At 37.3% G+C, this 23,380-nt stretch overlaps 1 protein-coding gene across 4 annotated transcripts in view; it reads left to right on the forward strand.

Moving 5' to 3' along the window:
* Window positions 1-23,380, forward strand: part of LOC127635439 (cAMP-specific 3',5'-cyclic phosphodiesterase 4D-like) — a 146,487-nt gene that overhangs the window by 37,629 nt on the left and 85,478 nt on the right. Inside the window, exon 1 of one of the 4 annotated variants that reach the window (XM_052115493.1) lies at window positions 174-1,339. The exons of the other annotated variants lie outside the window; for them this stretch is intronic. Within the exon in view, the coding sequence (XP_051971453.1) occupies window positions 1,254-1,339 (86 nt within the window). The 5' untranslated portion in view covers window positions 174-1,253. Of the gene's footprint in view, window positions 1-173; window positions 1,340-23,380 lie in introns of those variants that run through there. 4 annotated transcript variants of the gene reach the window in all.

Here is a 23,380-nt window from a genome sequence, read left to right on the forward strand (position 1 = left end):
GCTTTAAATCCCTGCTGCAGAAACAGGCTTTTCCAGCTGTCACGCTGTGGGCTTTATTTAACGCTGTGCAACGTTGGCTGGTCAGAGTTTCCCTTGTGGGGCCCCTTGACGCTTGCACACAGACATCTAGTCCCACAGTTTCTCACAAACACACACACACACACACACACACACACACCCTGTACAGCCCTGGGCCGGTGCTGCAGCAGAGTAAGAGAGCACACAATTGCAAGAGAAGAACCAGGAACACTGCTGTTCTGGCTGGAGAAAGAGAAAGCGACAGAAAGAGCACCCTCGAGATTATGTCGAGTGACAGAGCCCAAGCACAGACGACGCATGACATGCGACAGTGACTCTGAGAGGTTTAGCACGTGCTACAAGAGTGCTTCGAATGCATTAATTGGATTCTCGCTGCACAGTGATTGTGGGATCATTCAGCCGAAACAGGACAGGAGAAAGCAGGCAACCCTAATATGACACTCGGCTTGTTCTCTCCTCTACATCTCATGCCTTACGGCTACTCCACCCATTCCTTCAGCAAACAGTGTTGAATTAATAAGAGCTGTCTGCACTAAGAGAATCAGTAGCTTAGACAGTGCTTGTGAGGAGTGGAGTGCTTACTTTTTTAGGGGGAATGTGTGCAACCTCGACCATCAATAATTCCAGGACTTGACTGGAATACTGAGGACAACCACAGCCCACCGGATCGGATCGGATCGGATCTGTCATCCTTCTCTCCATGGAGCCAGGAATATTACGGTTTCCTGGAGTCAAATGCTTGCATAACTATCATTCAAATGAAGCGTTTTCCTTGGATGCCTTGGAGAAAACGCACATGAGGAACAGTTGTCAATAAAAAGACTTCAAAATGAGGATTGACCATGATGAATTTCAAATTCCACATAAAAGGCAGTGGAAAGACCCTCGTGCTACGATTTGTTTGTTGTTTTTGCTCTACTACTATGGAATAACCCTTTGACATTTTCTGTTGACATGCTCATCGTTAAGTTGCCTTAACTTTTTATTTATGCACACTGCCTAAATAGAAGTTTAAATGCTTAAAGCATCTTCTCAGGACTCTTCCATGGAGTAGTAGACAAGAGAAGATGTTCTTTGTGTCACTTTGGACAGACTTCTTGTTGTTGAGATGATTGGAGATATGTAAGTAGAGGGTATAATGGCTGTCCCATGGGCCACATAAGAGCTTTTTATTTCCAAGAGAGAGAAGCCAACTAAACCAAACCTTCGCTTAAATGAAGACTGGCCGCAGTTGCACAGGAAGGGAGAAAAAAATTATGCACGTCAACAACTTCCCGTTCCGAAGGCATTCTTGGATATGGTGAGTCGTCAGTAAAAACAACACACAAGACATAATATGATAGCTGGGTCTGTGTTTGTGAATGCATAGTTTTGACTAATGACTAAGGGAAGCTCAAAAGGTTGTTCAAACCTGTTTACACACCAAACCCATAAGGATCTACATGTTGGCTTGTAGATTTGTAAAAATGTTGAAGCAAGTATCAGCATAAAGCAAAAGTGCAGGTGGTGAGCTGTACTTCAAGAGGTGTCAGTTCTTTTGCTGAACAGACTGCCTTGTTTGCAATCTTATCTGGGATGCTTTTTTTGGTCTCCACAAGGGTCACTATTTGGCCTTTGCTTCAAATTACACCTGCTACAACAGGACTCTGGCCTGTTGGTACTGCCTGCTGCACTTTTATTACAGCAAAAGCAATTTGAGCAATCCCAGCATTGCTGACGTGCCATCTGTGGGTGAAAACGTGAAATTTCACTTCTCATAGAAAGTGCTCATCACCAGTGTATTGAACCATTTGTACTGTACTGTACATTATCATTAACCCCTGCAGACAGAGTTCAGACTTCAGAAAAATACAACGCAGCCTCATAACAACTTGTAATAATTTGTACAAGATAGAGACACCATAAGTTATCTTACAAGATACGAAAATATATGACTTTTATTTCCACACCAGTCAAGAACAGAATTTCAAATTGATACAAAAAAAAACATATTTTTAAGAATGTTTTATTATTTTTACTGAACAAACAAATACTGAACATACTGATTAAGAACATTATTGCAGTATTGGCAAAATCCTGATAACATCGTTCTTTGGTTCATTTATTTCAAGAAAAAAAGCGATATATGTTTTTGAATATATCAAATTATTGAGACGGGTTTGGAAAACTGTCAGTCTAGACAAGTTTCTCTCCAGTTTTGATCATGAAATGAACTTGCGTTAAAAACAGAACAAGACAGAAATGGATATGGCTTTTAAGAGAATGAACTATGCACAAAGCCAGAGAATATTAAGAGTTGGTTCTCCAAAGAACATATGTGACCTTCTCCATTATTTTTAGTCACTTTGTCCAAGAGACATTTTACGTTTTTAAAGGAAAGCATTTAAATCATAATGTCATATCATTTAAATGTTTATATCTCAACTAGAGATGCTCTGATCGGGATTTTTACAGCCGATACCGATCATTTCACCATTTTATCAGGATCTCTGTCATAACTGGCTATATGTAAGCTTCTTCTGTCACTGTTAAATGAAATTTCCTTTTCCCAGTAATATCATTTTGCCTAGTTTTTGCTGATAAAAAAAGTTTAAAAGGCTTATTAAAAAATTATTATTTATTTTTTTATAAATAAGACTTTAAAACAATTATAGGCTAATAAAATATTATCTATATTAGATAGACAGCCCTACAAAAAATGAAGCTTAGTGTCAAACTGAAGACAAATTCATAACCCATAGGTGCAAATAAACTTAATCTGACATTTTTGATTATTGATTCATTGTCATTATTTCATATTCATATTATTATTCCTTATTTTATTTTTGCATTATATTTAATACATTATGTTATGATATCTTAATACAGTATAAAGAATTATTATATTTATAAATTCCTTCATTTAGTTGGATGATTGTATTATTAGTTTATTTTTCTTTTGTTGCTGCTTGAACATTAATGAGGGGAACACGCTCTCTCTCATGAGGGCAAGAGATGAAAGGAAAGCAGAGAAAGAGGGAATGTTTCTGAACTCTACAGGTACAACTAGTGTTAAAGCCGTTTAATCGGGAGATATTTAATAAAGATTTTGAATTGCACCACATCGTGTAACTCGCGTTGATATGGAGATGCCTATGCCTGTCTGAGACTGAGAAGCTGCTGCCATGAATGTTAATGAGGACCATTTCACCGCTCTCGCTTTTTCCCTTTGTCTTATCGTGTGTGAAATGCCACATTAACAGTACAGTACAAGCTTTTTATATTCCCAATACCTCTCCCACTGCATCATGCTTATCTGCTGAATCAAATTTGTCGTCTTACAACACTATGCCAATATTCCCCATGCTTCGTGTTGCCACAACAGTGCTGCTGAAGTCTTAAAGGAGCCACGTGTCTTTTGCGACATGAGCAATCAGTTTATGCAATCAGCCAAATTACGATCACCGATCGAGTCATAGGATATGACCATCATCCAGTACCGTTCGGTGGCCGATCGATCGGAGCACCCCTAATCTCAACAATTGTTCAGTGCAAAAAAACAAAACAAAAAAACTATTTGGTGTCAAAGTGACTCAAAATGAAGTTTTATGTTCGTTTTCACGTTAATGATCACAAACCTGGATAGGTTTCTCATACATCATTATGTCTTTATGGAAGATACTTATTGTTGACATAAAGTGAAAATACATGTTCTATTATCCCTCTTTTGAAACAATGAAATATGGCTGGCTAAAAAGTAATTTTTGTCTTGCCATACACATCATGTCATGAACAGTGCAATTTCTTTACAATCCGTTTAATACAATAAAATATAGACAATTTAGGACTATTTCAAATGGATTTTGTTCCTTGTTTGGGTGTTCCATGCTACGTGTGCAGCCACAACCTTTTCTAGGATGGTAAAGCCACATTGACAGGCTCTGTCTTCATGGCTTTGGGGTTTCACATGACCTCTTAGACAAAACTCCTGTCGACACATGAGTATGAACAGCAGGCTCTGGTGTCATCACCTCGATGTGGAAAGCCAGTGAAACAAAACAGAGCTACTAAAGCAGAGGCTGGTCCACAATGATTCAGGCATGACAGCAGCGTGCTTTGGGTTTCGTGCATTGCTTCTCTCATGAGGTTCTGCGGTGTCTATAACAGTGTTAGTCTGACGTGCTGCTTTACAACAGTGATAAATGAGGTTACAGGAAAGTTAACATGGCACATAAATAGCTGAAAAGTGGAACAAGTTTTAGAAGACTGCTGAATGCAACACAACCTGACATGCAGTGGTGCCAGTGTTGGGGCTGCTCGATTATGACAAAAATCACATTTGTCAATTCATTCCTTTGATGTTGCCTTTACTGATAGGCTTATGTACTCAAAATACACATGTCTGTGATTAGATACAATGCTCAACTGGCTGAAAAAAATTGTAAATCGAAAATTTGATGCAAATGGGATTAGATCTAAATGGTATGATGCAATTGACTTTTCACGGTTAGTTAATTGTGGAAGCCTTAATTGACAGTAATTGCTGTCAAAATTAACAAAATGTTTAGTTTAGCTTACCTTTTGAAAATCGTCTTGGACAAATCTAACATTTAGTAACATTTAGTCTCTACTTAAACAGAGATGTCAAAAGCATTTCAGGGGCAAGCACATGACTTATGACATTAAACAAACCTCTGATGTTGGTTTAATTGATTCTCATACCAACTGCACTTTAAATATTTGCAAGGAAAACAGACTTGTAATTTGAATTTTTTTTCACCATGATCAAATTATAGTGAGACAAAAGCATTATACATTGACCACATTTACATGCACTTAAGAAAACTGTTTATTCCAGGGTTTTTGCTGAAAGCAGCTTTCTGAAACGTTGTGTAAACGAGAACACTGATTTCCTTACGCCATTTAAGTGATTCAAAGAAAGTGGTTTAACACACCTGACTTTCTCCCAGAGAATGCGGTTTATGTGTTCATGTAAATGTATTAGCGACATTAGCAACTGAAAGAATTCGACATTTCTGGGAGTATAGAGAAAAAAATCACACACACTATAAACTATACACTTTTATAAAGTACACACCAACATAAAATGTCAAATGTCCCTCACGTTCACATGTATGCGCTTGTACATTGGGGGAATCCCAAGTTTTACGTAGGAGGGAAACCCCACTATTGCAGTGCAATTCCGCTGCAGGTTGGGATGAAAACAAACAGAGCAACAACTCTGGAATATCTGGAAATAAAGAGAGAATAAAATAGTGAAGTCATCCTCGGATGCCATGTTTGTTATTTACACAAGCATGGCACATTACATAGCGGTACATTACATGAAAGCTGCTTACTGACTGAGCCACATGTATTCTGGAGTCGCAAACACAGCTGATGTAAACCCATACACCAATTTCAAACGTAAGAAGTATTCTCGTATTCATGTAAACGTGGTAACTTTCCCTATGGCAAGAGAGGATTGTTCTCTAAGGCCTGGAAGCAAACACATACAAATCATGCTTTTTTAGAAATGTCACCTGTTTTTTTCAACCAATAAGCTGAAAACTTTCCAGATGTCGGTTGTTTTAAGGAAGACCAATGGTTTTATAAAATGTCAAATTTAAACTAGAGTTTAAATAATCAACTTTTTCCATAGACACTTCTCGATTAATACTACAAACAGGGTGGAGTTTGAATCTCATGGAGTGGTGGTGGTGCACATAACTGTTAATCAGAAGGTCGCTGGTTCGATCCCCACAGCCACCACCATTGTGTCCTTGAGCAAGGCAAATCCAGGTTGCTCTGGGGGGATTGTCCCTGTAATAAGTACTCTGTTAGTCGCTTTGGATAGAAGCGTCTGCCAAATGCTTAAATGTAAATGTCATATTTTTTGGTGAAAATTCATCTCCCTTTTAGCGCCGCTCAGTGAAAATTTCACCTCAGAACTGCTGTGATGCGTGTAATAATATTTTTGGAAAAGTGTTGGCACAGCTTCTCTATTGTATGTGTGGTTTCGGGAAGGTTCTTCCTGAGCACTTTATAGGGAATGTTCAGAAGTTGCATGCCAATGTGCTACAGTGTGAAGTCAATGCAATTGATCTATTGAAATGAGCTCTGAATAACTTAAAAAAGGCAGAGCTTGTCAGCTTGCTTTACCATATTCGGTTTGGTATTGCATGAATGTGTTTCTTGGATGTGCCAGGTAAGCTTGTTTGAATGACCTTTGGACCTTGCCAAACGCCTTTATGTAGTCACTGACTAGTTCAATCAATTACTGCAACAAAGCAATGCTGCAAATTAATGAGGGATTAAATAGTGGCGAGCTTAGAGTGGATGTCTCTGCTTGAGTGCCCTTGCAGTAATGGACAAGCCGATGGTACAGGACTTTCTGCCGTCACATCGGACAGCAGTTTGTGACACCTACTGTAGACTTAAGCTTAAAGGGATCATTCACCCAAAAATGAAAGTTCTGTCATCATTTACTCATCTTCATCTCCTGCCAAAACCTTTATGACATTCCTTCTTCAAGGTTCCTGAGGTCTTTGTGTGAAAATTCTGAATTTTGGATTCAGGTGTTTGTATTCAGTAAATTGTGTCTTTTTATTAGTATGCAGTGGTCTTTTACCTTGAGTTCCTTTTGACTTGTTTTGTTTGTGGTTTTTCCAGTAGCGATCATGGCTGTGTCATTATCTAAACTGTCTTTTCTGTTTCTGAATCAATCATAGAGTAACATGCCACCCAGTTGTACTTTTGTAAACACAGTGTTTCTTGTACCAATGTAGTAGTTTTGTAATGGTTCATTTCACGTTGTAATATTTACTTTTATCTGCTTAAGCTTTACAGTGCACTGTGCCTCCAAAGTGTTTGTCACTGTAGATTACAAATAACCCACACCCAGAAACTGTTCACCGTAGACTGGTTTAAACTGCTAACATGACTAACTTCTACTGCTTTCTCTCTGACCCTCATCTTCCATCAATAGTTCAAAAGGGGGTGATAATATATACAATAATATTATATTTTACCATCTCTGCTTCAATAGTTAAAGGGATAGCCAAAAATTGTATCTTTTGTTTTATTTTTAATTTTTTCAAATTATTCACTCGTTGTTTCTTCCTTTGAACATAGAAGGAGATGTTAGGCGAAATATTAGCTTCAGTCACCGTTTATTTTATTTATTTATTTATTTTTGTTCTTTTTGGTTAATTTCTAAAATAAAGAAATCAAATTTATGACATTAAGTTCTTAACTTGAATTGAATTGTCCCAGAGTTCAGGTTTAGTGAACTTTGACCTGCTAATTCATGTAAAAGGAAGATGTGTGACCAGTAATAGATCGACCGACCTCTTGGTTTTTTTTTTTTTTTGCTGGAAAGTAAGTAGATGGCATTTGTTACCATATTAAATATAATTATATATTTTTATTTGTGATTTATTGTTCATTTCAACCAGAAACCCTCGAGTGTGTCATCATATCCTGTTCTTTGTGGTGTCTGAAATTATTTAGCATTCTTAAAACCTCGTGTGACCATGATCAGAGACAGTTTAGCAGAGACGGACTACTGTTATTAAAATGAATGGGAGAAATTGGAACGCTCAATGGATTTAGAAAAGGAAGTCCCGCCTTACAGGTAAAACACCTAATCTCCTTGTAGATACAGTCAACTTGAGAACACACATGCGCATTAGCTGAAAAATAGAGTTTTAGCGTCATCTGAGTTAAAGATGCACAAAACGATACAATTGTTGACAGATCTTACTGTTGATTTTAATTATGATTTTTTTATGGTACTTGACAAGCTACAGTTTCAAAGTTGCTTCCTGGATGATTGTTTGTGAGACTACACCTTGAATATTTACATTTATAGTATTGATTCAAACATATGACATAATAAACTTTTTTCATGTGCTAGCAGACCTTAGGGTAAGATGCATTAATCTTATGGCAGACATGACGCACTCCTCAATGCTAACTAAAGCTCATGCAGCTTGTGACGTCTGGAGATCTTCACAGGCTTACCCCCGAGACAGGGCATCCCTGGGACATCCCGTATGGACGGACACTCACAGCGTATAGGAGTGGTCACTGACATCACAGCGGCTGTGTTTGATGGGATTAGGCACTTCAAATGGCCAAATGAATAAACCCATTACCTCAGCCATGTACTAATACCACAAACATATACACCAGCATGTGGTAATCAGGCCACGCTTAACATGCACTGTGAGTGCTTGTGGGGATTAGACTTTGCAGCATTGACGGAAAGGCCCACTGAATATTTAGCCTCAGAACTGTTTTGAAACTGACAATGCAAATGAGGGTGGCCTAAAGATTAAGGAGTCCTCTGGAGAAATGAACGGGGAGCTCGCTCAGTTCACATGGTTGTACGTGTCCTCCTGTCCATCTTGATAAATAATTTAGTAAAAAACAAAATATAATTGGAAAATCGCTCCCTTGCTTGAAATGTACATGCACAAGTCATTTTTGAATCTGATTTAGTTTGTAATAGACCTTTTTCACAAACTGTGTTGTTATTTTATATATTATACATTTTTTAAATATTGACTGTAAATGTATAACATTATGCTTTTGTGTTATGTTACCCTGAAATTAGTTTTAAAAAACAAATTACCACAGCTGCGAAGGGGTTTCGATTACAGCTGCTGACAGAGTGACTGTAAATTTGGCATCTTCACCATTTTACTGTCTTAATCCACCACTTTGTCCTCTTCTGGAAAGTCATTCAAACGTAATAGTGGATTTTTTCTTTTGGTCTTGGAGCAAATGAGTAAGTGAAAATAATATTTGCTGTAGTCTCCCATTCACTCCCATTCACCTCTGTCAAAGTTTACCCTGCAAATGTTTACTTCCACTTTCCAAAACACGGAGTGTGAAAAAGGTCTATGATAAAAATTGCCAATGGCACAAAATTTAAAAGAGTTTAGGGCATCAAATTTGCAGTGCTCCATTGACATGTAGAAAACTATGCTTGCTCTGTTTGGACTTGTAGTTTATGACCAAATAATAAGAGCACAATATTGGATAAACACTGCAAACAATATATAAAAAAAGGCTACTTACACAAACACATACATATATGGACTTGGATAATTGTTTTTTATTATTATTATAATAAAATGACAACATTATGTACTCTGTATTGTCATATGACTATATTTCTACAGTATTTTGCTCTATGTAGCTATATTTGTTATTAGAGGTGGTGAGGCATACTGAAAACATCAGAATTCTCTCCTGTATACCATAGGAAATGCATATGGGTCATATACGACCCACAAATGCATTCTAGGGGTAGTGATGCCGTTTATCTTATAATAATAAAAAGAAAATTAAACAAAACACAAAACAAAAGTCAGTTCACATGATAGAAGGCACCTTCATTGAGGAATACAACTTCATGTAAAAATTACTGTATGCCTTAAAAACTAGATGCTGGGTCATTTTCGATCCACATGTGCGTTCAAGGGTTAAAACAAGAAGAAAAGCATTCCTTATAAATCACGCTTTCCCTATTAATCAAGTTTATTTTTCCTATCCCATAGGCCATTTTTTTTCTTGTTAGAAGCATAAACATGACTACATTTTGCTAGATTTTTCTGAAAACATAATTTGATACTGTATATCTTATCTTATTTTGCTTCTCAAGTAAATTTGTCATGTTTTAAGAATGTTTATATTGTTTGACTGGGAAAAAAAAAAAATACTCAGTAAGAAAATTTGTTTTTTTGGTTGTTGCAGTGAAGAATACTGCCCATTACAGAAGAGACACCACAAGTTAGTCATGTTATTGCTTCAAAAAATTTATATAAAAATTAAGTAGCACTAAGATGACTCCAAACAGCCAGGTTTCAAATACATACACAATTCATCGTTGTAATGGACAACTGTTTCTTAACACTAGAAGAGCCGTGCATGCGGTCATCTGACCGTTGTGCTTTAAGAATTTTTTTTATTTGCATTCGATCAAATTCCAGGGGCCTACTTTCTTGACTTTTCCTAGATATTTGAGTTTTATCATCCAGTGCACTTACATTTTCAAAATCAAACCAGGAAAAGCTAGTTTAAAGGTGTTTTGCTTCTAATTCTGTGACTCGACTGCTGCGCCATATTTGTTTGTGATGTTCAAGGCTGCAATTCTCTTTTCTCCCAGCAGATGGCACAGGGGCTCACTGTAGTATTGTAGTTCCTACAGTAAATGTGTATGTATGTGTGTAGTATATATATATATATTAGGGCTGTCAATCGATAAAACATTTTAATCAAATTAAATACATGGTGTCCCGAATAATTAATCGCAATTAATCGCATATACAAATATTTGCTGAGAAAGCCCCTTATATAACAATAATTCAATATATAATGATTATACATATTTATATCAATATATAATAATACATAGTTATCTTTAAATATTTAAAAGGATGTATATATATATATATATATATATATATATATATATATATATATATATATATATATATATATATATATATCCATATCCTTTATATCCCTCATATATATAAATAAAAAATATTCAGATCATTAAAATGTATTAAATTCTTGTGGCAGAAGAGTTAATCATTGATAAGACAATACAAAAAGCGGCTTTAGAATACAAGGTATTGTTTACTACCATATTATTGAACATAAGTTAATCTTTGACACACAGTTCACAGCAATCCATTTCACAAGTGAATTTGTCAATCAGTTGGAGATTTATTATGAGGGCTTGTTTAAGGACCCGTCAATTTACACCTGCGTCAGACACCTGGTGGGATCACCTGGTACTCCCCTCCAAGGCCTGTAGGATGTCTTCTAAACTGACCGCCAAAGCCTACAGCGCCACCGGACAGGCCGCCTCCGCCCTGCATGCCATGGCCCTCTTGCAAGTCCACCAGACCAAGGCACAGAAATATGTTTTTCGCCCTCCGGGCCACGAAGTTCACAGCGCTGAACTTCGAACAGGCGATGGCCACCCTCGTGGTTCAGGAACGTCACCTGTGGCTGAACCTGGTCGAGATGCGGGAGGTCAACAAAGCCCGCTTTCTCAACGCCCCCGTCTCCCAGCTCGGCCTATTCGGTGACACCGTCGACGACTTCGCCCAGCAGTTTTCGGTGGTGAAGAAATAGACGGAGGCCATCTCTCACATCATGCCTCGCTGCCATTCCAGCACAAGTTGTGCTCCGTCTGCTCGCCGAGGGCGTCCCCCGGTGGCTTCTAAACGTTGAGTCTTTTCTCAGCATCAAAAACTCGGGACGCGCTTTTGCCTCCTGACACAACACTACCAGCTCTGCCCTGCCAAGTACATCGAAAATTATCGTTACCATTGTAACCTCCGTTCCCTGATGGAGAGAACGAGACGTTGTGTTCCCCCAGCTACGACGCTGTACTGAGCCACTGTAATGGCCGAACCTTATTCTCGGCTCCTTAGTGCAAAACCTGAATGGACAGATGCACGATTCCCTGCTTTTATACCCGTGTGTCCAGGAGAGGAACATGCAAATTTTGTCTGCCAATTTTTCATTGGCCTTTTCTCAAGTTCAGAAGTAACCGAGGCCTTCAAGAAAGACCCCTAGTGTTGCTTCATCAAGGAACGGAGGTTACAATAGTAACCTAGACGTTTTCTACACTGTTATCTGTGCTGCACCACTGACGCAGTTGAAGATATTTAAGGGTGTGAGGTGGCTTGACCTTCTCTTGTTCTCAGTTAGTCTTCAATCAGAGCACAGGTGGTCTTTTCACAAGACATAATGCCAAAGAATATACCCTCTTGATGAGACCTAAACTTATTTAGACTTCAAATCATGTTTTTCTTTTAAATACCCTTTGTCTCTCTTTGTTTCATGTTTCCTGCTTTTAATTTTGTCCAAAAATAGATTGTGCCTTTCAGTTTAGCTCTGTTTCTCATTGTCTGTAAATGGAAATGCTTGAAAAATAAACTTGTGGCTGATGGTCATGCCAAAAAGGGAGTCATATTAAACCTGTGTATAAAGTGTATTTCTGCACCATGCAGTAATGTCACCAAACTGAACTGCAAAAATAACTAGATAGATAACTTGAAAATATCACTTGTATTTGCCGTGGCAAAACGCTACCAAGTCAAAAGAGCCCACGCCCATCTCTATGATTTTCTGGTGCCATGATTTAACTGGGACTCTCAAGGGCTTCATAGGACCTTCCAGTGGCCACAGTAGACTCAAAGTTTGTGTTGAAATACTATACATTCATAAAGTATTTTTTTAAATTTTATGATGTTGCATCCTTATGCTTAAATGCTTTAAATATTATTTTTTTCACATCAATCTACATTCCATACCCGATAATGACAAAGCAAAAACCAGAGTTTTGATATCTTTGCAAATGTATTAAAAGTCACCAATATCTGTAGTATCACACTGCCAATTTCCCAGTGTAGATATAAAAGGAAAGAAGCTAGTGCAGAAGAAAGCACTATTTTTTTCTAATTAAATAGTAAATGCAATTAGCGTGGCTTGGTTAAGTGCTCGCGGATGTGTTTTTAGCTGGTTCTTGAATGTTGAGATGGTTTCAACAGATCATGTGGAGATTGGAAGCTCATTTCACCACAGAGGAATAGAGAAATGTTCCTTTTTACGATAGGACCACCAGATGGCGCTTGTTCATTGACTGCACAAGAGACATACTGTAGACCAGGAGGAGTGAGTTGAATTAAGATGGTGCTGTTCCACTGGCTGTCCTGAAGGCCAGTGTCAAAGCCTTGAATTTTATGTAGCCAATGGGGTGAAATCAAGAGGGGGCGACCTCTCCCTCTTTGGTTGCGAAGCTGCATTCTGGACCATCTGCAGTGGCTTAATCACGCTAGCTGAGAGGTCGACCAACAGATTGTTGCTGTAGTTTAGTCTTGAAATTATTAGAGCTTGGACCAGGGTTGCATCCAAAACAAGGAAAATGCTGCCTTCGGAGGCTGTATATGGATTCAGACATGGCTTGTTCGCTTCCTACCTCCAATGTTTGCATCACATCTTGATGTTTCCTTTGCAGCCCATGAAATCCCACAATCCTGTGCTCGTTGTTCCACAATGAAGATTGAACAACTGAAGAAAAAAAAAAGGCGGCCGAAGAGGCGGTTGATTTGTGTATTATTGTTCTTTTTTCCCACTTTTGATTCCATTTATTTTGAGAAATTAGTATTGTAGTCATGAAATATACTCTTGGTTATCACAAGATCTCTCTTGATTTTGTTCTAGATTATAAGACCATTGAGGTTCGTTTGGACTGAATGAAGTAGAAGCACTTATTAATTAATCTGTTAACATCAGTTTCCTGATGTTGTAAAGCGCAGACCTGCAAGAGCGGGCGGTTGATGAGATGTGAGCGGTGAAGTTAAGCTGGTCATCAACCACCTCTCCCAGGTTCCAGGCTGTCCGTGTTGGCATTGGTGTGTTTGAACCAAAATGAATGGTGAGGTTGGGGTCCACAGATGGGTTGGCTGGGATCACAAGGAATTCTGTCTTTGCAAGATTAAGCTGAAGTTGGTGTTCCTTCATCTACCACATGTCTTTAGTGCTGAGATATGTTATGGTGCTCTGGGTGAATGAATGTATGTTTTTGGACTCTACTCACAAAGCACTTTACACAGTGAACAGGGGACTCTCCTCAACCTCCATCAGTGTGCAGCATCCACCCAGATGATACAACAGCAGCCATAGTGTACCAGAATGCTCACCACACACTAGCTATTGGTGGTGAGGAGAGAGTAGAGTTATAGAGCTAATTTATGGATGGGGATTATTAGGAGGCCATGATTGAGAAGGGCCAATGGGGGGAATTTGGCCATAACACCTGAGTTACAACACTACTCTTTTTTACGAGAAGTGCCCTGGGATTTTTAATGACCACAGATTGTCAGGACCTTGGTTTAACATCTCATCTGAAGGACGGTGTCTTTTTAGAGTGTCCCTGTCACTATACTGGGGCATTAGGCTACCCACACAGACTGCAAGGTGAGCACCCCCTGCTGGCCTCCCTAACACCTCCTCCAGTGGCAACCTTAGTTTCCCCAGGAGGTCTCCCATCCAGGTACTGGCCAGGCTCAACCCTGCTTGGCTTCAGTGGGCACCAATCTTGAGCTACATAGTGATATGGCTACTGGGTGGTTGTTAGGGTGTTGTGGGAGGATGCTAGGGTGTCACTAAGCTTGCCTTACTTTTCCAAGTGAAACAGACCACCCTCATGTGGCCATAATTATGTTTTTGTGCTCGGACATGAGACACTTTTCTAACATTGGGCTGAACAGTTCCGAGCACAGTGAGGAACGGTTCCAGTAGCAGTTTCACTTGAGAATGAATCGGTATGGCACGATTACAAACCATTCTTGGTCTGGGTTTCTCTGCACATTTAGCTAAACCATGCTTAACCGCGGTCAACAGTGCTGGTGGAATGGCTTTAGTATTTGCCACCGCCAAAGGAAATCATTTCTTTATTTGTAACTGGCAAAATTTGCTGTGGTGAGGTTAATACAGTTTCTTAAAAATAAAGTGTATGTGTATGCTTAGTGTATCTTCATAATTTTATGATTGATGGTCTAACTAGTAGTACATAATTTTTATAATTTAAGTCTTTTTCGTCTGGATTGTGCAAGCTAGCTCATTAAAAGTCATATAATATATATTATAGTCTTTCTTCTGTGCTAGCTTCTACACTACAACTACTCTGAGAAATTTGCAGTGCAATATTGCAGAAATAGTTTCTGTATGACAAATTGCTTGTTGTTCCTCATTTTTAAGTCGCTTTGTATAAATCCATATGTTGGACAAACAGATACTCCCTCCTCAAACACACATCACTGGTTGAGCCAGTGTTCATATGTCGGGCTGGTTTGGATGCTCAAGCCAATGTAGCGCCACAGTGTTTATACTTTTGTGAAAATCAATCTACAAATGGCTAACCTTTTTTGCGCATTAAGCTGGGATTGGAGTATTTTAATGTTGCAAAAATGTCACACTTTAGATTTAAACAAAATAAGGCTACTAATAATCTGTTAAACAAGAAAATTTTTAATATCTATGACAAAAATGTGCCACATGGCAACTTCAATGAGAAGACTCCAAACTGTCTACGATGTGCTTGCCAAGCGGGTTTGGGAGATGAGAGTAAGACTGATGTCTCCCATGGAGAGAATCATTAAAGCAGCGAAACAGAGTATGACAGAATCCCAGATGCTGAAGCTGGCAGAATGCGCCACCAGTAACCAGTCACATCCCAGGTGATTGGCCTCATGGCAGTCACTAATTAAACCTGCCATTAGAAAGACATGTATCCCTTTTATTACATCTACAGCATAAATGGCATCCGTCTTTACAGTCCTAATAAGTAGAGCATCTTGGGTAAATGGAAAGTCAAACTGACATCCTTTGATGGCAAATTAGGCATAGCAGATGTCAGGAAAAAAAAAAGTTTATCTGAGGAACATTTTAGACTAAGTGTAATTTTACAACTTCGTTGCCATGACAACATAATGTCATGAACCCTAAAACGAATGCAAAAACGACAATTTAAACAACTTTACAGCTCAAACAAATCATGAGTTTTAACAGATTAATTAATAAGTGCTTTTTGTTTTAGTATAAGCTCCAAAAATTGGCCACATTCACCACAATTGTGAAAATTGTTAAAGGAGGGACGAGTCTAAATAATTTTTAAATAACAAATGCTGTCGATTGAACTTAACTTGTATTGATCAACAGCATTTGTTGTATAATGTTGGTTACCAGAAAAGAATAATTTAGACTTGTCCCTGGTTTATATAACAAAATGCAGAAATCATTGTCACAGTAACACAGTTACAATAGAAGTGAATGTGCTAGTTCTTAAACATTAAAATACACCTTGCATCTAAAGCATCGCTGCAAGATGTAAACATTATATGTTACATCCGCTTCACCATATTTGTGTAAAGTTAAATACAATATTACAACCCATAGTGCTGAATCCCTGATTTTATCACATTAAAACATGTCAACATGTATAATCTTTACAACTCGTGGCATTTGAAACAGTGAGTATTTTAACGTTTACGGATTGGCATTTTAAGGGCCTCACTGTAACCCCGTTTTTTACTTTTTGTTATATAATGTAAAAAAAAATGTTGTGGTAACCAAAATTATGCTACAAACGCTGTCAACTGAGCGAAAGTCTTTCTAGCATGTCAGTCCACTGTCGGCCATCTTTGGAATGCTCTCGGGAGGCTATTTCCAGTCATGACAGTGTAGCTCCTATCTACTTGAATGGGCAAACACCAAATTCTCAAAAACAGTTGGACGATAAATAATACGATAAAAGAACATATTTTAAATCAGAAATAAAATCTATCAAAACTGGAATCATAAATTGTGCTTCTTTACCTCATATTTCACTGAAAAACTCAATTTCCCAGCTTGCTTTGCTAATGTGCATGTGCATTCCGAGCTGATTGACAGACAATGTCTGTAGGGGATTGGCTCTTTTATCTGTAAGGCGGGACTTCCTTTGACCATTGGGCGCTTAGAGCTCCTTGGTAAATCCTTCCAATTTCTTCCATTCAATTTAAAAGAAGTGGCCCGTCTCTGCCAAAAATTCTCTGACTGAGCATAAATTGTTTTGAACACAGAACGTTTCTTTAACTGAATCTGCATCAGCCTGGTATCTGAATATCTCTGAGCAGTCAGAAAGTCAAGATGTTTAGGAGATCATCAGAGCTATATATCTCTTCCTGTACCCTTTCAGGGGCCCTTATAAACAAACCCGACACCATATTAGATGTGTTTGCATTAACTGTCTCCACAGGTGTCTTAAATGTTATGAGATCTCCAGGGAAAGGAAAGCCACAACAAAGAGGAGAGGATGAGGGCCAATTTAACTAGTAGAAAGGATAATTTACACTTCTCATGTACTCTGTTTTAATGCATCGTCTCCTCTGGTTACCGTCCATGTTAAAGTGTCTCTCTACAACTTGTTTTTACAAAGTGTAACTGTAGTATGTTTAATGGCATGCGTGTAATTGTCTCACATCGGGGGAGATCTTGTCTACAACACAACAATGAGCTAAAGAAAATTGAATGGCCATCATGGCTGTGTAAAATGAAAGCTTGATTAGTTTATTAAGTTAAAAGCATGTATCAAGTAACTTGTGACGTCACTAGAGATGGTCTACTTCAGGGTTCTCCAATTAGTTTTCAGCAAGGGCCGAATTCTGTCAACAATACAAAGTCAAGGACCACGGCCGCCAATGCATTGACACATTTTTTGTGTAGCTGCTATTAGTATTATTAGTATTATTATTATTGTTGTTTTTATTATTAAAAGAGTCATACATAAATGTTCATATTTTTTCTAGTTTTTTTCTCAGTATTAGTAGCCTGTTTTATTTATTCAAACAATTATGACCATTTGGTTTGTATACAGATACACAAAACTACACAAATTTGCCTGCTGAAAAAAATAAAAAAACTTTAACGAACAATCAAGATCTCCATGTCATCCATGAGAGTCAAATGTTCCTGCTCATCTCCAAACGGGATCTACTCCCTGCACTTTCACTAATCACAGATTCAATTATAGACCTATTAGCATTGCTATTGTTCTTTAGGATAATATAACAAATGATTGCAATTATTTCAATAAAGATAAGACTGTGAGCCAATGTTTTCTTATACGTTTTACTAGCTATAATACTAGCTATGCATCATATATTTTTCTGTACAATGTTATTCTTAATGTGCACTATTCAACATTAATTTGTATCAAAGTACCTTGTGTTATATTATCCAGGCATTAATCCAGACATTATAAAAGAGTAGTTGGCTTCTGGTGTCCGTTTGGAATGTACTCGTAGGAAAATACATGTGCAAATATAAATAGAACGTATATTTATGCAACAGCGCTCTTTACTCGTCTTACTCCCATAAAAACAGATGAAATACTCCTCAGAATGCATCAACACCATGGAAAGAACATAATGAAACAGTTATGCCAAATTACGTAAATGAATGCTTTAACAGCGTTCTATATATTAATCTCTAACAGCTGAAGGTGTGGGCAGGAGGCTGTACAGGTTGAAATTATTTACATTTGTATTTTTTACGCACTTTTTGTATAGACCTTTCGTCAGAACTTTGTCTCACATAATCGTCACAGATTTGGTGTGAAAACTGTGTTTGGGTGTTTCTTCAACTTTGGTCACTTTTAACACCATGGACTTCTGGAAAGTAAAGTGTATATTTTCAAAGAATATAATATTTAATTAGCATTATTTATTATTATATTTATTTGTACATTTGGCTCCTAACTATGTCCCACAGTGTTTGTACCTCCAGCATGGGTGAGATGAGATCTGTGCTGAAACAGACCAGTTAATTTAATCTAAGCAAAAATGTCCAGTGTTGCTTCTAAAAGTATCCTGGATCAACAGACCGATGCCTTGTGTGTTCGCAAGAGCACATGCTGATCTTTCAGGATGTCCAGAACTGGAATTTTTCAATTTAGACTCCCTTAATACATCTGGATGCACTTGAATTAGTTGTCAGTGCTAACTTTTCATTACTTTAGAGCTGAACAACAGCTTGGTTTTGTAACGTACCTCCACCACCCTGTATAAGTAGGCGAGACTAACTTCATCTGTCAGCTAGCTCTTATATTGTTCAGCCGGTCATAACTGTTACGGTTATTGCCCTCAAAAAGACAAAGTTATTTGAGAAGGCTATTGTTCACATGCCTCAGTTCAACAGGCACTACTAAGCATTTACTTTAGCATAGCTCTTTCTAAGAACTCCTTTATCAGTCAGGAAGCTGTTGTCAGGGGTATTGACATTACCTTAAGACTGTCACACACCCGCTGACAGTTGATTAAATTCACCTCCATTAACTTATTAGTGAAAAGTGCGAGATGGATTAGCCAGCTGGCTGTCAAACAGACAAGATCTGCTCTTTGCACTCTGTCTTAATATCTGTTAGATCTAGCAACATAATGTAAATTAGTGTTTTATCTGACACACTTTGTGTTAACATCTGTTTTGGGTGATCCGATTTCAAGTGGACAGAGAGAAATACAGGTGTATATGGGATCCACCCACACCTGAGTGCGGAAAATGATTGACAGCCAAAAAACAGGTGGGATGCTCTCCTCACTCAGGTGAGTCACAGAGTAACTGACCCAGTAACTGACCCAAAAGTTTGGGTCACGTTAAAGACCTCTATTGCATGTGTAGAATAACCAAACAGGGATTATTGTATTCGAATAGTGGCGCAGCGAATGGTAAACCTAATGTTGACTATCTGTGCACATCCCTAAAGAGCATTACTCCACTATTGAGATCCAGACACATGAATCATCTCTTTAACATGCAGAAAGTGAGCTTGACTAAACCGTGCATCTGTATATATGCCAGGTTATAATGCTCTTCTCCTTTATTTGTCGCGCTTCTTCATCATTTGACACTATTTGATGAATTATTGCTGATCATGATCGATAGAAAATGTACACAAGCATCTCTTTTAAATAAAATGTACTTATTTATTTAAATTGCACCAGGCAGTATTTTTAATGAAGCACAATCTATAATGAGCCTCATTTACATAAAAAGGAGGCGTGTTTACACTGAATGGAATGACAAGGACTTCATTTAAACACTCAGAACGCTGTGCTGATTGCACCTGGTTATAATAGATTGCGGATGGTAAGTGAATAAGATGCAGGTTTATGCCACAAAAATTAATGAATTCAAATTTGTATCAGATTTTTTGGGTTTGATTTGTATTTAATACATTTCTAGTTAGGACCAATTAATGATGGAAATTATGCCTCTTAAAAGTCTTATCCAATAATATTGCACAAAGGTGTTTCTTATGGGTATTTATGTAAGCTAGTAAAATAGTGGTCCTTCTATGTTTATAACCCACTTCCCCATTAGTTTTCATGAAAATTCATTTCCAATTGTAAGGCAGAGGTCGAGTCATCAAACGGGACAGGTGGAGGAGAGTAGGTGCCATGGCAATGCACTGGGGCACAGGTGGTGGAGTGGATCCTTGAAAAGCGAGGTCTAAATGAGGGATGGCAGGAGATGTGATTGTGTGTCTCTGGGTCTCCCCTGTAGACATTGAATTTGACCAATCATTAGAGTCGCTTGGCAGGAGAAGGTTTCACATGAGGCTTGTTGCTTCTCCTGTCCTCATTTGTTTTCCATCCCTTTATTTTCTCCAGAAATGCTCTGTACATCCTCAGGCCAGCATCTGTGAGGACAGTTTGAGTTACTGATCTGAATTGTCATTGTCAACAATGTAATTATCATTACATTGTTTTTAACTGAAGCACGTGGACCGCACATGAAAACATATTTTGTTCCTATGCACAAATGTGTGAATATTAATATTTATTTACAATCTTCATTAGATTTGTTAAATAGTATTGTTTTAGGGAAACATTAGTGTTGCACATCATATAATGATAAAAAATGATATAATGTCAGATAGATCATTAGATTATAGATGACAGATGCTAGGGAGGTGCAAAATCACATTTTTAAATGGGAATGAGTTTAGATTTAGATTGTGTTTTTCAAACCTAATTATGTCCAAGATATTTAAAAAGAGTTGCTTTGTGGAACAGATATGAGAGTACTGTCCTCTGGTGGTTTCTATAGGTAAACAGGAAACTTAACTAACATCCTAGACTCTTTTCATTTAGTTTGGGTTGTCTTAGCAACAGTTTATTAGGATGATCTGAAATTAATCAGAGGGCAATTCTGTCTTTGTGTACTGATTCACTTCTGTGATGTGATTGGTTCAGGCAGCTAGCAGGGTGACCCTATCACGCACGATATAGTAACAATTTTGCCTGCTTGTTTCCATGATATGAACAACAACACGAATACACCTTGTCCACCCCTTAGGGACCATGGTTACAGTATTGATGAAAAATGCAAAGATTAGCAACCAGAGTTTAGAATAGCTGTTTACAAAGTGATGTATCACTGTGTCACTTGATCTACATAATGCTGACCTGCTTTCTGTGCTGATGCATGCAAACACTGCTGGATGGGCCGAGATCACATGTTTAGGTTTTAGCAAATGAGCTTACTGGGGTCTCCAGATTTAATTTAAATGTATTTATTTATTATTTTTTTTGCTTGAGTGAGTACATGAAATTTTATGATTCATTAATCCATTAATTCATTTAAATGAGATATTGTTTTATTTAATAATAATAATCATCACATGTATAAATAATAAACAATATAAAAATAATAATAATACATTGCTTAAATTTAATTGTATTACTTTTGAGTTCACAAATGTACTATTATTCTTTGATACATTGCTTCATTTAATTAGGATATTGTTTTTATTTAATACATAATTTGATAATAAATAAATACAAATATCTGCATTACAATACACTTTTTATTTTGAGGCCAAATATTATATTTTATTATATTACATTTATTTAAATTATTGTTTAAAATGTAATAAAAAATCTAATAATAATGACACCATTAGTAATGATATTAATGTTAATAATAATAATAATAATAGGTTGTTTTTTTTTGTTATGCAGTTAATAATAAATGATTGTATTTTTTATTTGCAATATAATTTACTTATTTGTACAAATAAATGTACTTATTTGTACCTATATAATATTTTTACTTAAACATTTTCAGCAATGCATGTGGATCAGGTGTCCCTGCACAGAATTTTGCAATCTTCATTATTGTAATATTTTATTTTTATTTTTTATTTTTATGAATTCATGTAATACTCTATTGTGTATGCAGTGATCCAGTATTCTGCCCGGTTACCTGACCAGTGATGGCCAAATAGCAGCCCCCCACTAACTGAATCATAATTGTCATCCTCAAAATCCTTTTAGAGCAGATGGGATCAATGAAGCACTAATATTTCCCCCTGCTGGTTAAATGAATTAGTCATCGTTTTCTGCTTTGTAGAGAAATGAATAGTTAGAGGAAGAGGCTTTATGATTCCCACAAACATCTGCTGCTCTCTTTTTATCACCAGCACTGAACACACGCTTTTAAATCTACACAATGAATTCACCTGTCCAATTACACTCTGTTTCCTTCAACATGCACTCAATACATTTAGCGACCGGTAGTTTAGAATACTGGATTGAAATGCAGATAAAGACCAGGGTAACTAATGACAAATATTATGCCAATTTATGATAAAACACAATTTTATTGTTAGAAAATGACTATAAGTGATAAAACTGGCATATTAAAGGGATGGTTTACAATACCAAATTGTGTTAAATCTGTTCCCAGTGCAGATGTGGGTACAATGTGCTGGCCAGCATCACCTCCAAAGGTTCATCGAGGTGCAGGAATATGACTATGAATGCTCAGTGTCACATTGCCCTTTGATGTATTCATAAAGAGAGGACAGGGAAAGAGATGTGTTGATGTCCAGGATGAGTTTACCTGCTCTCACTGAGGTCCTGTCTTTGGAGCTGTTGGCAAAACCTTACTGCATGTCTACCTGTGGCTCACCGTTTGCCACCAACAAACCCATCGATATTAAAGTCAGGAGAAGATGGTAACATTTGTTATTTGTTATTTTAGCTGTACGTTTTGCGTTAGTTTACATATCTTTACATATTACATAAACTTTAACGTTTTTTTCTTGGTTAAAAACGGTGTATTTCCTTTTCTGCATTTGTCTTCTGTGTGTAGATTGGCATCAATATGGGAAAGCAAAGCTCAGGCTAGAAATAGGCTTATCTCGTCACTTAATCACCTTCACTTAAATGGACTCAGTAGATCTGAGAGATAAGAGATTCTAACAATCACTCTAATTCACCTGTAAGGAAAAGAAATCTGCTTTTATGGAATCACATTATATTCGTGGTCTAAGCATCACTATTATTTCATCCTTACGGTTAATGATCTGATCACATCAACTACTTACACAATAATTGTATCGTTCTATACTCTTACCATATGTCAACACTTGTCTTATCGGTAGTGTTAGCTTAGCATCATCATTACTATTGTTCATATTTTGGGGTAGGGATTTAAACAAACCACTAAACCTTAGTATTAAACATTAGGTTTACAAGTTACACTATGGTTAATGGTTCTTACTCCTATAATCACTATTTATTTTACATGGTTGCTGCAGGTGAACCTGCAAAGTTTTAGTTTACCTGTATTAGTACTATGATTTCACTACAAATATCATGGTTAAGATATGGTAACTGTAGTAAAACAATGGTACATTTTTTGTTTTTACTACAAATAGCACGATTCAACAATGGTTACTGTTCTAAAACATTAGTTCATTTTTGTAAGGGATGGACAAAAG

The sequence above is a fragment of the Xyrauchen texanus genome, chromosome 43 (genome assembly GCF_025860055.1).
Source record: "Xyrauchen texanus isolate HMW12.3.18 chromosome 43, RBS_HiC_50CHRs, whole genome shotgun sequence".
NCBI classification, from domain to species: domain Eukaryota; kingdom Metazoa; phylum Chordata; class Actinopteri; order Cypriniformes; family Catostomidae; genus Xyrauchen; species Xyrauchen texanus.